Source organism: Delphinapterus leucas, chromosome 9 (genome assembly GCF_059928025.1).
Source record: "Delphinapterus leucas isolate spDelLeu-1000000601 "Yukka" chromosome 9, BTC_Dleu_Yukka2, whole genome shotgun sequence".
Lineage (NCBI taxonomy): Eukaryota > Metazoa > Chordata > Mammalia > Artiodactyla > Monodontidae > Delphinapterus > Delphinapterus leucas.
Window position 1 is genome coordinate 59,263,037 of NC_143137.1, and position 17,658 is coordinate 59,280,694.

Here is a 17,658-nt window from a genome sequence, read left to right on the forward strand (position 1 = left end):
TGCTGACTTACAGAACTCTGCTCTCTAGGGCGCAGAACCTGAAAACCAAAATGTCCATTTCACACAAAAGACTTGGGTTGGTCTGTATGCCATTGTTGACCCATAAGCCAAAATACTGGTTGGTCTGATTTAACGAAAAGAACCAAAACTGTTCAGTTGCCTTATGTGCATGCATATGCTTTGGCATCCAACAGGGCTAGCTTGGGGCTCACGTGATCTGATGACAAGGGTCCTAACAAATATGAATGGCTGGTCGGGACACCAGACACAGCTCTGAGTCCCAGGTTCTACTCCTAGCTCTACCAACTACGATTCACCTCTCTGGGTCTCATCATCCATCTCCTGACAAAAGGAGGACCTGAATAAAGTTATGGTAAAACACTCACACCCTTGTGATGAGGACTTTCTGTTGGATCAGACAACTTCATTCTTAAACTCTATTTTTTTTTTTTTTTTTTTTGCTTTACGCGGGCCTCTCACTGTTGTGGCCTGTCCCGTTGTGGAGCACAGGCTCCGGACGCGCAGGCTCAGCGGCCATGGCTCATGGGCCCAGCTGCTCCGCGGCACGTGGGATCTTCCCGGACCGGGGCACGAACCCGTGTCCCCTGCATCAGCAGGTGGACTCTCAACCACTGCGCCACCAGGGAAGCCCCTTAAACTCTATTTGATGAGAAGATATTAGAGAGGATTTTTAGCCCCACTCCCTCCCAAGCCAGCTATCTCATTTCTTGGCTAACTAATGGAATCCCACCTTCAAAATCTGGCCTCACCACCAATTTAGAGCGCTGCTGATTTGTGCATGACTCTTCTTCCTACAGTAATAGGAGGAAGGGCTCTGAAAACAGAAGAAATTTCCTGGATCCATGAAATGATCAGTGGTGATTACATGCAAAGCACTCCTCACAGGCCTTCACCAACATGTCCTCAATCCCATCCCCCTGTGCTCCCAGTCTTGGTAAATCACCACCATCCTCCCACTTGCCCAAGCCTAAAATCCAGGAGTGAACCATGAGTTCTGCATATCCTTTACTGTCCCCATCCTAACAGATCACCAAGCCTGGTCAGGCCCATGTCTTGAACTTTTCTTGAACCCATTTTCTTTAGCTCATCACCATCACCATCCAACCCAAGCCATAGTCATTTCTCTCTTGGATTGGAGAACGGCCAGATGGTCTCCCTCTCCCAGTCAGATCCCTCTCCATTTGACTGTCCACACAACAGCCAGAGCAGTCCTTCTGAAACACCAATCTGATCACGTTTGCCTCTCCTAGCTCCCTATCAGCCTTAGGATGAGACCTGAACACCAGATTCTGTGCTTTTAAACAGTCAGGGTTTTGTCATCTAGACCAATGTTTCTCAACGTGTGGCCCTCGGACCATTTGGAACATCACAGTTCAGGACGCCTGTTTGAAAGGCTATTTCTTAGGCCCTATCCAGACCTACTGAATCAGACCCTTGGTGGGGACAGAGGCCCAGGGCACTGCCTTTTAAAATCACTTCAGAAACATTTTACACGAAATTTGAAAACACTGCTACAGATTTAGGAAAATTAAAACCAACTTCTATTCCACCTGTCTCATCTTGAACAAAAAAACTCCTCCAAGCTTCTACATGCTCATCTTTCATACAGAAACAATAGCAACTGCTTAACACCTAAGGCAATTGTAAAGACCAACACAAGCCAAAGCACTTTCTAAGCTGGAAAATGCTACAGGAGAGGTAGTTAACAGAAACAGTTTTCTAGTTAACAGGCATATCGCATTGGGTAGTAATCTGAGACTTTTCTATCCTGAGACCAGAGCCGTTAGAAACTCCTATGTGTAGATGATTTTTAAACTGTAATAATTATATGTGAAATATATACCCATGATTATAAGCCATTATCAAGAAGTAACTGCAGGGGAATTCCCTGGCGGTCCAGTGGCTAGGACTCCACGCTTGGATCCCCGGTCGGGGAACTAACATCCTGCAAGCCGTGCAGTGTGGCCAAAAAATAAAATAAAATAAAATAAAACTGGAAACAACCATAACACGTACCCCTACTATGGCTTTTTTTTTTTTTTTTTTTTTTGCGGTATGCGGGCCTCTCACTGTTGTGGCCTCTCCCATTGCGGAGCACAGGTTCCGGACGCACAGGCTCAGCGGCCATGGCTCACGGGCCCAGCCGCTCCGCGGCATGTGGGATCTTCCCGGACCGGGGCACGAACCCGTGTCCCCTGCATCAGCAGGTGGACTCTCAACCACTGCGCCACCAGGGAAGCCCCATTGCTATGGCTTTTTTATAATCATATCTGGCAATTAATGGCCGGGATCAGGAATGCTAAATGTACAGCAATGCATGACTGTACATCCCCATTCAGAAACATGGCCCTTTCCAGGAAGAGAAACTAACTTCATAGCCATGGCCCTGGAGACAACATAGTGGAGTATAGTGGTAATGGCATCATATTTTTTAATCCCTCACATGTCTGTGATCTTATGGAAGAAGTTAAGCTCTAGAACAGCAGGTCTGTACTCTTTTGGGGTACTCCTTTGGGACCCCATTGAAAACCATGAGCATTTGCCTGTAAAATTACCTGTAAATGCAAAATTTTACCCTAGAGTCTGTTTATTCTTTTGTATATAATAGGAAATAACTATAATTACCTCTCAGGGTATTGGGGGATGCTAGCATCAGAAACAGGATATTTAAAACCACTTTGTAAATTATAAAGGTTGTTGCTATTATGACTTCTTTTTTTGAGAGTGACTCTCAGTACCGACTCTACAGAATAATTTGGCAGAAAAACTTAAGAGGCCTTTCTTTCACTCTGTGCTCACAACTGCCTATGACTCCCATCCAATAAGAAAAAGGTAATGGATTTGAACAGACACATCTCCAGAGAAAACGTACAAGTGGCAACAAGCACATGAAAAGATGCTCAACATCATCAGTCATTAGGGAAATGCAAATCGAAATCACAAATGAGATACTGCTAAGAGACTCTAAAGTAAAAGGCCTCAGACTCTTCATCTGTAAAATGGGTCTGTTAAATAGACCTTATAGTAGTATCTGGCCCTTTAATTTTGTACTTTGGACGGCTGCTCTAACCACACTTTGAATGTTGGTTTCGGGCTTACACCTGCCATAAGGGTTTATGCTACAAACCCTTAAAGATTTTTGTTATAGAAGAGCATCCTCATAGGGTATACATTTTATATCTGTTTGCAGTTGTGCTTTTTGAGCTGTCAGGCGAATAAACATAGGAACACGCGCCCAGACTTGTACATTATAAGTATTTCAAAAGTTGTTACCTCTGCACCTCTGAGCCTTTTGCACAAGGCCTCTTGACAAATCCTACATCCTCAGCAAACATTAGATGAATTGGGTGGCTTGCCTCATGCAAGTAACAATAACAAAAATACTTCAAAACAGGGTAGAGAGTTCTATGTTAATATCATTTATGAACAGGAGTTCCAGCAGGCATAGAATAGGAAAATTTCTCAGAACTGTTTTCTAAATATACTGTTTTCAGTGTATTAAAATCCATTTTTAAACTAGTAACCATAAAATTAGAGCTTTGCCCTAAGAGCTGAGAGTACAGATGTGTTGGAAAGGCTTATAGACTATTTTAAAATACACACACATACACTGCAACATATAAAACTATATTCACATTCACACGTACACACCATCACTCATGCAGTTAAGTGGAGATGATAGAACCCGGCACAAAAAAGATAGCAGCAGTGGATGCAACAGTATTAAGGATGGGGTAACAGGACTGCGGCTCCACTCCCTTCTGAAATCCTTCCCTACCAAGACTCTAGAAGGGAGGCTTTGCATCCCTGCTACTTGCTTCAACACTATCATTTAGATACAAAGTACAAACAAGACAAATTTAGCTCCAAGTATATCAAACTGATTCACCACTTTATGAATTTTATAACCAAAGCACAGAAAACAACATTCCAGCTCAGCATCCAATAGATGCCCACGACCGGCACCAACCACCTCAGACAGTACCCAGGCGAACATGTGAACATGTGGAGCCCTCACAGCCACGTGGTGGCTTATAACAAACTCACACCAGCTTCCGTACAGTAAAATGTTTTTTAGGACTTCCATGGTGGCGCAGTAGTTAAGAATCCACCTGCCGATGCAGGGGACACGGGTTCAATCCCTGGTCTGGGAAGATCCCACATGCCGCAGAGCCACTAAGCCCGTGCGCCACAACTGCTGAAGCCTGCGCTCTAGAGCCCACAAGCCACAACTACTGAGCCCGCGTGCTGCAACTACTGAAGCCTGCGTGCCTAGAGCCCGTGCTCCGCAGCAAGAGAAGCCACCGCAATGAGGAGCCCACGCGCTGCGACGAAAAGTAGCCCCCCCTCACTGCAACTAGAGAAAATCCTGTGCGCAGCCACAAAGACCCAACACAGCCAAATAAATAATTAATTAAAAATAAAATATTTTTTAAATGAAGGGGAAAAAAACTGACCTTGCAGAGAAGTGCACTGCTCACCAGGCACAAACACGTGCACATACATAAGCACAGGTTAACACACAAGAGTGTGAGGCTGATACCTTCTAGGCCCTTCAGTGGGATTGACCGGTGTTTTCGACAACATGCTCCTTGAGGTCACAAGCACTGTGAAGTTGACCCTACGGCTGGCTGCCCCTCTTCCTCCTCAGGTGACAGGCAAGTGGCATGCATGGTGGCAGTTCTTTCACGACCTTGGCGCCAGCCAGGGAGCTGGTGCCTGTGTTTCTGAGCCCTGCTCCACAGCAGAAAGGAGGGCACGTGCTTGATAAAGCAAGAGCCCCAAACATAGGAGATTACGTTTACTTACATCCTTAAGAAGGTCCCTGCATCCAGAAAAGAGCCCCAAAGAACAAAGTATTTGAAGTTGAGGTCTGAGGCTCTACCTTCATTCAGAAAAGACTTCAAAGAAAGCAAAGGAAGCATTTGAATGGGGGCAGTGGGACAGTGACCCAATGGTAGACACCAAAACTGGCATTTCATCGGCATTCATAGCAAGTCTATCATGATACATCCATTAATTCCTTTAACTCTGGGCCTGGAGTGGGACACAAAAGCAAAGCCCTAATTACCTACCAAGACCGTTTTAATCTAGTAAAAGTTTAGCACTTGCGTTCTGGCTACAAAGTCAAAATTGTCCCATGCCGGACACTGAGGGATGAGTGTATTCACCAGTATAGAACGGAGTCCAACACAAGTGAATGCCCCACAAGCTGCAGCTGGGAACCTAATCAGTAATCCCTGAGTCATCTCATCTTTGCCTCTGGCTTGTCCATATCTTGAGGAAGGCCTAGAAGCAGCTGAGTGGATTACAGCTGACTCAATTCGGCATAATTGATATTTGCTTAAAGGGAAACCTGATCATCCTTACCACTGCTAACATCCCATTAAGACTAAAAGTTAATTAGGCTGTGTTCCATAAAGTCAATTGGAGGCATCTGTCTCAATAGCATTATTGTAATTATTCCTCATCAAAATGAATACCACCTCCTACTGCAGTGCGATGTCTTGTATAAACAAGAGCACAAACCTAACAACTCACATTCCATTCTCCACCTGAGTTATTTAAGCAGGTTTATGTTTATAAAGAACTGCAAATGGGAATTCATAGACATTAACACATTTTAAAATAAATACAAAGGCATGTTTAAGACATCTTGTTTTTTAGGTTTTCAAAGACTGGGAAAATAAAAGCAAACTACAAAGCGTGACAAATTTTAGATATCATAACGATACCAGTGAAAGTCAAAAAGAGAAGCACCTAGTAAAGTCAACCTATTACATACACTGTGCCTAAGAATGGAGACCACAAAATGCTGAGTGAACAAGCACAGGGCACGGTGCACGTGTGTCCCTGTACCCTCCACCTCCGCCCCACAGCTGTGCTTCCAACCACTCCTCAGAAGACTCTGGCAAGGTCACAGGCGCAGGAAGGATGCAGGCCACCAAGATACCCACTGCTGATGTTACTAATAACAAAGAAGAGAAGTTTAGGGTAGGCAGATCGGGGAGGGCGGGGCTAAAATAGGCAAAGGAGATGAAGAGCTATAAACCTACAGTAATAAAATAAAGAAGCCACGAGGATGTCATACACAACATTAGGAATATGGTCAATATTGTAATAACTCTGTATGGGGAAAGATGGTTACCAGACTTATCATGGTGAACATGTCAGAATGTATGCAAATGTCAAACCACTACATAGTACACCTAAAACTAACATAATATTGTATATCAACTACATTTCAATTTTTAAAAAAAAAGAAGAAAAAGATGGTTTCCTTGGCAAATTTTTCCTCAAGACCCATGACTTAAACACAGCAAACTAATTCCCTTAAACAAGCCTTTTAAATATTATATTTAATAAAATAGTTAGAGAAACAAAACAAATGCATAAAAATCTGAAAGAAAGAGTGGTTTATCACATAGACCTACACATTATCTAGATATTGATCTCTAGTGACTAAACAATATCCGAATCAACACAGTCTTAAAATTATGCTTCAGGAGGAAAACTAAACTGTGATCATATTTTGTTACTAGCCTTCTGTTAGTATCATCAGTGGCCTAGTGAAATTATCACGAAGCAGGGAGTGAAGAGAGGAAGTCAGGAGGGACTGGGCCAGGGGCGTCCCAGAGATGTAGGCAACTCCCACAGAGCTGAACCCCGGATACGGACAGCTAGTGCTCTGAACAGTGATCCTCTAACGTGGCAACACAACAGAAGTGCCTGAAAAGCTTTAAATACCCCAAGGCCCAAGCAGTCCATCTCTCGCTCCATCTCTTCCTCTCCGTCTCTCTGTCTCTCCGTCTCTCCGTCTCTCCGTCTCCCTCTCCCTCTCCCTGGTCCTCAATGTGTATTCCATTTAAGCAGGAAGGGGTTCTGCAGACTCTGTAAGAGTCTATTTAATCCTATAGTTTCTACATACTAATAAACAAATACTTCCAAATAGGATGGTTTGGCCAGGGTTGGCAAATGTGCATCACGATCCTAGTTTTACTTATTCACTCTTTTTAACTTTTTATAAGGGCTAGACCCACCAGTAAAAACTGAGTGAATTCCGCATATGTCAGGTGTCTTTTTCTTTCTTTTCCAAAGTGTAGTTGCACAAATTCTGAATCCCAGTTAAATGGAATATGTTGATGAATTGTGGTCTGTCCAAAAACTTGCTTAACGTCCTCTGAAAAGAGAAAAGAAAGGTTGATTAAAACAAAGCAAATTGGGTTCTTCCTTATAAAACCTGTTATTAAATGGATATTGCTACTTTCTTTGTATAAAAAGTAACTCAACTTAAAAAACACAGATTATAAAATCATGGCAGAAATAGAACTGGGAGTCTCATGAAGTCAAAGTTAATAACGCCATCCAATAAAAGGAAAAAATCAAGAAGTCATACACACACAAAAAGCCCTAAAAGGCAGTTGCAAACCAAAGTAATAAGCTAAATCTCATATCGTCATCTGTTTTGTTTCAACAAATATTATTTTCTAGGCACAGGGGATATAATTCAATCTTTAGCGGCAGGAAACACACATATACATAAACACATAGAACACTACACAAGTCTTAAATATAGTCCTCTTTAACAAGCTATTAAAATGTTTTTGAGGATTTAGAAATCAGTTAGATATAAATCTTGAAGCATATATTCAACAGCACTAAGACTCTATTTAAGCTGTAAAAAGTTTCACTGTTCGTCAGGCCACACTTAAAGGTAACGGGAAGAACAGCCAACAGCCCCATCCTTTAACTTTCTCCTGCACACTCTGGCTTGACAGAAGTTCTCAAATGGTCCAAATAATCCCATTTTAAGATGGGCTACCAAATGTACTGTAGTATTGATTCTTCCCCTCTTTTTATCCTCTACCACAAAACTGTAAGAGGACTGACAGAGAACAGAAAACAACAATATGAAAAACCTTACTTTTCTAAAGCTTCACGTTTTTATTTACTAGTCTCTCCGCCTCCCAACATGAGTGTATGCTTGGAGGGTAAAGGGACACAAATTACATTAATGAATTTGTCCTGGCCTTCACATCTTTAAATATACCTACCAACCCTGCTCGCTTTTATGAGCAAACTGTGCCTGCTACCTTGTTTTTTTCCCTTTGCAACTATTTAAAAAAAGAGGTAAATTCTTTAATTCTCTAAAGGGTGCCCAAAACCTTGGCACGTGTTTCCACTGTTTCCCCCAAATTTCCTACTTTCATCCACCCTTACACTCACAAGTTTTTATTCCATGCTTTTAAAGTTTCCAGAAATTTTAAGTCTTGCCATGAAGAAACAGTAGTGCTGCCATCAGTATAAGATTGGGTGTGTATCTGCACGAAGAACGCAGTAAAAAATCAGAATTATGCCAGGCATAAATTTTATAAAAGATGGCAGAAAACCTCAGGCTGGCCCTGATAAGGACAATAAAATAAGAAGTTTTTAAGCATAACCCTCAATTTCTTTGAATTTATTCTGTCTTCTCCACTTTTAGGAAAAAAGAGAAAAAAAGAGAGAAAGGACATAAGAAAAATGAAGTGAATCAAGAATTGAGGATCTGAGTGGGGAGTGATGAATGAAATGAACTAAGTAGGAGGAGACTCAGCAAGTTTCTTTTTGGCTCTAAAACCTCTGAGAAGGAATTACCGAACTGAAAGTCAAATTACTTGGGTTTAAATTCTACTACTAATAGTAGCTAAAATTTCTTAGGCACTTACCATGTGCTAGGTATTATTCTAGTGGCTATATGTGATAGAATAGATATTAACCTAGATAATCTGTAGCTCCTTTCCCATTCTAAATTTCTATGCCTCTGTATGAAGCAGGCCCAGGATAGATTCAAGGAAGGCCCACAATCTTCTAATCAATCTTCTAATCAAGACCAATAAATGATCTAATGAGAAACGATGTTCAAATGACAAAGATGTGACCAAAAGAAAAAAAAAACACAATTTTTTACTCTATAAAAAATGTTTATATACTATAATAAAATTTTAGAGAAATATACAAACAAAAATGACTTGGTGGCCATTTTTCTGCCAAGCTGCTGAAATAAAGATTCCTCTCTGCCCAGCATTCTGGTAAAATAACCTTTCAATGCAATAATCATGGGATAGCTGTCAAAAACGAGGTCCTTCCTTTTCTTGACCTCTCCTTCAACATCCTATAGACAGTAACAGAAGGTGTTAACCCAATATTGGAGACATGGGTGGATGGAAGGTTAAGTAAAAGTCATAAAGAAATGATGACTCTGGAGAACAAAAGTCCAACACTGGAAATCTTGATGAAGTTAGTGGTAGAGCTGGAAAGACGGAAGTTCATGATGAAAGTTTGGTATGTTGTAATAGAAGACTTCAGAGGTGACAGGACATGAGATCTACGTGCTGTGTTGCGTTTGTATGTTGAAGCCATAGCCCCTAGGACTTTAAATATGACTATATTTTGGAGACAAGTTCTTCAAAGAGATAAGTTAAAATGAGGTCGTTGCAGGGGGGGTGGCCTAATGTCATATGACTGCCATGCTTATAAGAAAAGTAGATTACGATACGAACAGGCACAGAGGAAGACCATGTGAAGACACAAGGAGAAGACTGTCATTTACAAGCCAAGGAGAGAGGCCTCAAAAGACACCAATCCTGCCAACACCTTGATCTTGGACTTCTCGCTTCCGGAACTGTAAGAAAATTCATTTCTGTCGTTTAAGCCACCCACTCTGTGGCACTTTGTTATGGCAACCGCAGCAAACTATTACAATGAGCAACAGGAACTCCCACAGCAGTGACGAGGAAGTTATCCAAGAAGACCCTCCGTGTATCTCCTGCTACCACCGTAAGCAAGATGAGAGACATTTACAAAAGCAGGCATGTTATAAAAAGGGTGTGTCAGCTGGATATTTAAATCAATTAAATGTAGTAAAAATGTGTTTTAGGCTAAATATATGCAAATTACATGTATTAATACAAAGAAAAGTAACAGAAGGTATTAACCCAATATTGGCATATAAAGCTAAGGCATTTATTATCCATTTTAATATTTATATGGTATAAAACTATAAATATATATAATAAATTTAGGTTACTCAAAACTTAGTAAATGAATTTAAAATGTGACTGACTCTAACCAACAATCTTATTTTTCCTATAATTAACTATCATTCACTGCTTACCAGAGCTCTGACTTTAATTCAAAACTGTGAACTCTGAACCTTAAGTCTAGAGCTTTCTCCACTATTCCATGAGAGCTTGTCTCTCTTATGCAAATGCCTGCCTGAAGTATTGAAATTTAGTCCCCCTGAAGTATAGAGCTATATGTGATCTCTAAAACATGTTTCAACTCTACAAACTGTCAATCCTACAGACCTGAACTACTGATGTGTTTTTAAAAAGATATCTCTATATAGTATTGTATAGGTATGCAGATAGGTCTTTCTACATAGATTATTAGCACCTTCAGAACAAAGGCCATATTTTTAACATCTGCTTCTCCCCTTGTGCCTGCACAATGGTGGGCATAGAGCAACTATTCACTAAGTTGTGGTTGAACTTAAATGAGGAAGAAAAGGTTTACAATAGTGCAACAGGTTAAGGACAGTGGTATTAACCCTTTGAGGCACTACAGTTTCCACCCTACTGAAAAGCCATTTCAACAATCATTTCCTAAGATTTTAGTGAAGTGCAAAGAATTGTCAGTCTTCCTTATTAATGTCTCCAGCCCCAGGCCTAGGCTGATTCAAGTGAACTAAAGAACCTGCATTTTAATTAGCCTCCTGGGTTTTCCTAATTCAAGGGTCCAGAACCTCATTTTGAAAAACGTTGTTCTAAAGATTTATAGAAGGGTTTTTAAACTCCCCACTGAAACGGACAAAAAAATATGAAAGGAAGGAGGTAGGAAAGATTCTCCAGAAGACCTAATGTCATGCAGTAAGTGTACACACAGGCCACTTGTAGACCCAAGGGGACATGCAAGTTGTACAATCCAGTGACTGACATTCACTTCATGGCCTATGTGACCAGTGCTCCTTGGAGTTGGACAGTTTACAAACTACACAACCCTGAGAATGAGGTCCATTTTCAGTTCTCAGCTGTTCTAACACACTGGCCACTGTAAGAATGTCGGTCCTTAGTTAGCCAGCACAGCTGGGAGCACTGTATTAGGTCCTGCGGGAAGTAGGAGGGCAGGAGAAGACACGGTGCTGAATCCAAGTCTAATCCACAAGAAACAACTAAACAACACATCCAAACAGTATACTGGATTAAGTGCTAAACAGCAACAGTTCCTCTTGGCAAGGAAACACAAGTTTAAGGAAGGATGCATTTACAACAGTGGGAGAAAAAAAAGCTTTCTGGAGAAGGTAAAACTTGATCTGGGTCCTAAAGGCTGTGGAGGATTTATTCAGATGAACCTGTGAGGGAGTTTTTCAGTAAAGAGCAACAGCATGAAGAAGGGTTCATTTCTTTTGAAGTGAATTAAGGGTCCAATCAAAACATATTGGACCAAAGCCACTGAGACAGGACAGATCCTGGTCTAGGCACTTACAGATGTTGGCATCACCTGCCAGCAGCAAATATTATTTTCAAACCCTAAGGACTTGATGCTACATTTGTGGTGAAGAAAAGGTTGCTACGGGAAGAACAGCTGGTCATGGAATTCTGCAGAAAAATAAGACCTGGAGTTTTTTACCACTTGATACAATCTCTACAAAATTTATTTTTCACTCTCTTAACTTACCTAACAGAGGCTTGTATACTCAAATATCGTAAGAATACCAAGTCATTCTAACTGGACAAACCAAATGATATGAGCATTATTACTGATAAAGAGGAAAACTACCAATATTTCTATAGTCATTTTCAAGGCTAATCAACTCTTTTAAGAAATTAAAATATTAAATTTTGTCACTCTGGAAATCTCACATTTTTTTCTCTGAAAATATTTTATAGATTCTTAAGTCTGAATACTTCATCCTGCTACAAGAAGTCATTCGGGGGCACTGATTTTCTGAAATGCTTGGCCTCAACATTTTCCTGTACATTCATGAAAACAAACATCTCTAAGCCCAATAGTCACAATGGGTTCTGGAATTTCCCCCCTCACTTTGGAAGACACTGTAATATCATCTCAGGTTAATATTCTCTTCTCCTTTTAGAAGGCTCAAATAGCTTTCTCACTTAACATTTGATTGTTTTAAGATTTATCCATGCCTTGGTGAGACAATGAGAGGTAAGAGTACTCCTTCCAAAAAAAAAAAAAAAGAGTACTCCTTCCATCATATAGTTGGAAAATCAGAAACTAAAAACCAAAGTGATTTTCAAAACTGCTCTGTACTCTCACTTTCATGGAAAATTCCACGAGCTTTACCATAAAAGACTCTAGGAGCCCATCTTAGGGTCATCCTATCACTAAATCTTTACCATTCCCTGAGCTTTTCAAACCTAACTTCCTAACTTGCAGTCCTGGAGAGGAAAGAGAAAAATGTTTTATGCTTTTTGGTCCCTTGGTTCCGTGAAATAAACAAATTAATAAACAAATAAATACGACTATAATTCATAACGCACCTGCTGATGGCTTTCAAATAAGCATCACTTGGCAGATTACTAACTTAACTTAAAAAAATTAGAAGGTCTCTCCTACTCTAAAGCACAAGGTCTTAAAATCTTACCCCCAGGTTGAGGTCATGTAGGCAAAGAAGCAAAACTGAATTAGCAATGAAATATAAATGAAGCACTAGATATATATTTTGGGTATTTAAAATCATAGTTTTCTTAGCTCAGCCACTCCTCCTGAAAGTAAAAACAAATTAGAGTGCTTATCTCAAAGTATAATCATTGTTATTTCAATATGTGCCAAACAAACTATGTTTGGAAGGTCTATAGTTCCCATAATATCACCAAATAATGGTGATAGTATTTAAAGCAAGACTTCACCAAATAAGCTCAAAGAGCCTTTGGGTTTATTTTTGGGGACTTTGCTTTCTCCACAAATGTTTCTAGCCTGAAAGTCTGCTGCACTTTTTTTTTAAGATTATAAAAAGATAATTACAAAGTGGTAATCGTTTCTTACCTAAATATAACCTCAAAAACTCAACTGATTTCCCCCAATAAGTTTCCCAGGCTACACAGTATGGTTGTAGTGGAAAGAGTTGTGATTTTTAAAAGCTGGGTCATAGATGACATGATCTCGTGTATTCAAGGTCCTAAGGAATCCACGTAAAAACCATTAGAACTACTAAGTCCAGCACTGTTGAAGGATACAAGATCAATATACAAAAATCAACTGTATCTCTATACACTAGAAGTAAGCAACCCAAAAATGAAATTAAGAAAGCAATTCAATTTACAATAGCCTCAAAAAGAATAAAATACTTAGGAAAAAATTTAACAAAAGACATGCAAAACCTGTACTCTAAAAACTATAAAACACTGTTGAAAGAAATTAAAGATGATCTAAATAAATGCAAAGACATTCCATGTTCATAGATGGGAGGTCTTAATACTGTTAAGATGGTAATACTCCCCAAAATGATACACAGATCCAGTGTAATCCCTATCAAAATTCCAGCTGGTGTCTTTGCAGAAATTGACAAGCAGACGTTAAAATTCATATGGAAATTCTAGGGACCCAGAATAACCAAACCAATCTTGAGAAAGAAGAAAAAAGTTGTATTTCAAATTTACCTCAAAGCTACAGTAATCAAGACTGTGTGGTACTGGCATAAAGATAGACATATAAGACAAATGGAATAGAACTGAGAGTCAAGAAATAAACCCTTACATTTATGGTCAGTTAATTTTCAACAAGGGTGACAATTCAATAAGGAAAGATTAGTCTTTTCAACAAATGGTGCTGGGACAACCATGCAAAAGAAGTAAGGTGGGAGCCAACCTCACACCATATACAAAAACTAACTTAAAAATGGAGCAAAGATCTAAATATAAGAGCTAAAACTGTGAAGCTTTTAAACGAAAATGTAGGCATAAATCTTTACGACTCTGGATTGGAAAATAGTTTCTTAGATATAGTATCAAAAACACAAGCAGGGGCTTCCCTGGTGGCACAGTGGTTGAGAGTCCACCTGTCGATGCAGGGGAGGTGGGTTCATGCCCTGGTCCGGGAAGATCCCACATGCTGCAGAGCGGCTGGGCCCGTGAACCATGGCCGCTGAGCCTGCGCATCCGGAGCCTGTGCTCCGCAACGGGAAAGGCCACAACAGTGAGAGGCCCGCGTACCGCAAAAACAAAAAAAACCCAAAAAAACCCCAAAAACACAAGCAACCGAGGACAATAATATATAAATTGGACATCTTCAAAATTGAAAACTTTTGTACTCCAAAGGATACCATCGACAAAGTGAAAAGACAGACTACAGAATGGGAGAAAAGTTTTGCAAATCACATATCTGATAAAGAACTCTAGAATATATAAAGAACTCTTGCAACTCAATAATAAAAAGACAATTCATCTAATTTTTAAAATGGGCAAAGGATTTGAACAGACATTTTTCCAAAGACAAAATGGCCAATAAGCACATGACAAGATGTTCCAATCATTAGCCTTTAAGGAAATGTAAATCAAACGAGATATCACAATGAGATACCACTTTACCCCCACAAGAAGCAAGTGTTGGTGAGGATGTGAAGAAATCTGAAACCCTCATACACTGCTTGTGGGAATGTAAAAATGGCACAGTCACTTTGAAAGAGTTTGGTAGTTCTTCAAAAAGTTAAACATAGTTACCATGTGACCCAGCAATTCCGCTCCTAGGTATATATCCAAGAGAAATGAAGACATATGTTCACATAAAAACTTGTACACAAATGTTCATAGCAGCATTATTCACAATAGCCAAAAAGTGGAAACAACCGGAATATCCATTAACTGAAGGATGGATAAACAATATGTGGTATATCTATAACAATGTGACATCCTCAATAAAAGGAATACAGTACTATTACATGCTACAACATGGATGAGCCTTGAAAACATTATACTAAGAAGCTAGTCATGAAAGACCACATGTTGTAGATTCCATGTATTTGAAATGTCCAGAATAGGCAAATCCAGAGAGACAGAAAGTAGATTAGTGGTTGCTTAGGACTGGAGGGGCTAGGGGAAAATGGGATTGGGGAGTGAGGATTGCTAAGGTACGGGGTTTCTTGTTGGGGTGATGAAAATATTCTAAAACTGATGATGGTTACACAAATATGTGAACAGACGAAAAAACATTGCATCATACACTTTAAATGGGTGCATTATATCTAAATAAAGCTGTGTTTAAAAAAAAAAACCTGGAACCCTCAAATCTGCTTCCTACTAATGAGTGAAATTAGGCAAATTACTTACTCTGACTCCATTCTCTCAATGTGTAAAATGGGAGTAAAATAACTCGAGGGTTGTAGCCAAGTGTGCCCCGTACAATGTTCTAAACATAGCAGGTGACCATTAAAATGGTAAAATTCCAAAATCTAAAGTCTTAATTATAATGAAGATTGTTATCTGGGCACCAAATATTTACAAAAGATACAAAAACAAAAAGAAACACCAGGCAATAATTTTCTGCAATAATTTTCCTCAAATATTTAAAATCATCCTCTTTTAGCTCATATATTAAAATTTTGAATGAAAAGTGATAAAAAAAACTAAGTAATTTTCCATTATGTTTCTGAAAGTATGAAATTAAGAAAGATTAAGAACCACCACTCTTCACTTTGAAGATCTTTCAGATACTAGAAATATTTAATTGGCAAATTACTTGCACATGCCATTAAGTGGTTAGACTGAATTTGTTTTTACAAATTCCATGGCCTCTTATTCCTTAACCTCTACCACACTATAATCTGAAATCATCGAGGTCTTCACTTATGCAAATTTTTACTTTCTATGTTTTTGTTTCCATACAGAATAACTAAGTTAATGCACTTTAATTTCCAAAAGATTCACTCTTTGAAGCTGCAAATCAAGGAAAACAAGTTTCCCATTAAAATAAAAAAGGTTCATCAAGCTACATTATTTCAAACACTGAACCACAATCTCTCTCTCATGGGTCCTAAAAATTTCATTAATACAATAAACACAAAAAGGATGTTTCAGTTAAACCCGAAAGTAATCCATCCCTCTCAGAGGCAAAGGGAGAGTTGCTGAACAGTGCCCTTTATGTCTCAGCAGCTTCACTGGGGTGCTTTTTCTAATGTGCGCTAAATCCTCAAAGAAAGTTGTGGTTTCGTTCGAAGGGAAATAATATTTCACCCTGCTGATATGGTTAACAACAGCTTATACGGCCATCGTCTTTTAAGCAGGGAGCACGAGACAAATTGTTGAATTCGGAAGTTAAACAGCATAATGGAGTAAGTGGATACAGACCTATCTCTACTGCCACATGGGCCAATATCAAGGTTTGCCATTTCAAACCCTTTTGACAAGTGCCTTTTTCTATTAATCACAGTTAAGGGTCTGAAGAGGAAAGAAGTATTCTGGCTACAATTCAGACTTGCTCAAGGAAGTTCTAGGGGGAAAATGGGTGCCATTAAAACAGAGTAAGTACAGAATAAGTACTTCACACACTCAGCTCTTCTCATTAAATTGAGATCTCTATAAGCCCCTGTAAACTTTGTATTATTATTACTATCATTCTGAACATGCGGGTACAGTGGTGATAAGTATCTTTCAAAAACTGAGCACACAGGCAGACACAGCGCTTGCGTACACACACACACAGTCAAGCTGAGCTGAATATTATTTAGAAGTCATATATGGTGTTGGTACATGTAGAAATTAGGGCTAACTTAAACCTCTTCCAGTTCTGTACGTAGAGAGGGATGGGACTACCCTGATATGAGGTCACGTGGCATTCTACAACAGAATATCACCCATCTAGTAGTGCTGGAAGACAAAGTTGTGGTCCCTACGATACCAGTCACCATCCCCTCTCTGTGCCTGTTTCCACATCCATGAAGTAAAGCCATAAATGACACCAGCCGTTGTTCAGCTGCAGTGTGAAACGCGTTCCCTTGGAGAGCTTGTTCAAAACACATTCCCAAGCCCCACGCCCAAATACTCTGATTCAGCAGATTTGCGATGGAGCCAGGGAGCCTTTAGTTGTCATGAGCACCCCCCCACGTTATTACAGCGAGAACTCGTGCTCTGCCTTATTGATAAGAATCCTTCCTATTCTAAAGCCTAATGGATCTATAAATCCTCAAGATTAATTCACTATGTAAGTCATCATAGTGAATGCTGGTTAACAATGAAAAATGTTACAGGCTGGCAGCTACTTAGCATTCGATATTAATCTTCTATCACAGGCACTATCTAAATCAAACAGCAAGAGAGGCCAACTGAGATGTTTTCAATCTATCTGCCAGAAAAAAGTTATTTTCAATTGGACAGAATAAATCATTAGCAGTCTTTCATAAAATCAAAAGTAGGTCAGGGCTTCCCTGGTGGCGCAGTGGTTGAGAGACCGCCTGCCGATGCAGGGGACGTGGGTTCGTGCCCCGGTCTGGGAAGATCCCACATGCCGCGGAGCGGCTGGGCCCGTGAGCCATGGCCGCTGAGCCTGCGCGTCCGGAGCCTGTGCTCCGCAACGGGAGAGGCCACGGCAGTGAGAGGCCCGCGTACCGCAAAAAAACAAAACAAAACAAACAAACAAAAAAAG

General features: G+C 40.0%; 1 protein-coding gene across 5 annotated transcripts in view; it reads right to left on the reverse strand.

Annotated features, from left to right (window-relative positions):
- SLC25A13 (solute carrier family 25 member 13) overlaps nucleotides 1-17,658 on the reverse strand; it is a 244,604-nt gene that overhangs the window by 125,946 nt on the left and 101,000 nt on the right. For all 5 annotated transcript variants that reach the window (XR_016394318.1, XM_022586487.2, XM_022586453.2 and 2 more), the window contains one exon: nucleotides 7,062-7,201. Coding sequence is in view for 4 of the 5 variants with exons in the window: in XM_022586487.2 (XP_022442195.1) it covers nucleotides 7,062-7,201 (140 nt within the window). In the remaining variant the exon portion in view is untranslated. The remainder of the gene's footprint in view (nucleotides 1-7,061; nucleotides 7,202-17,658) is intronic.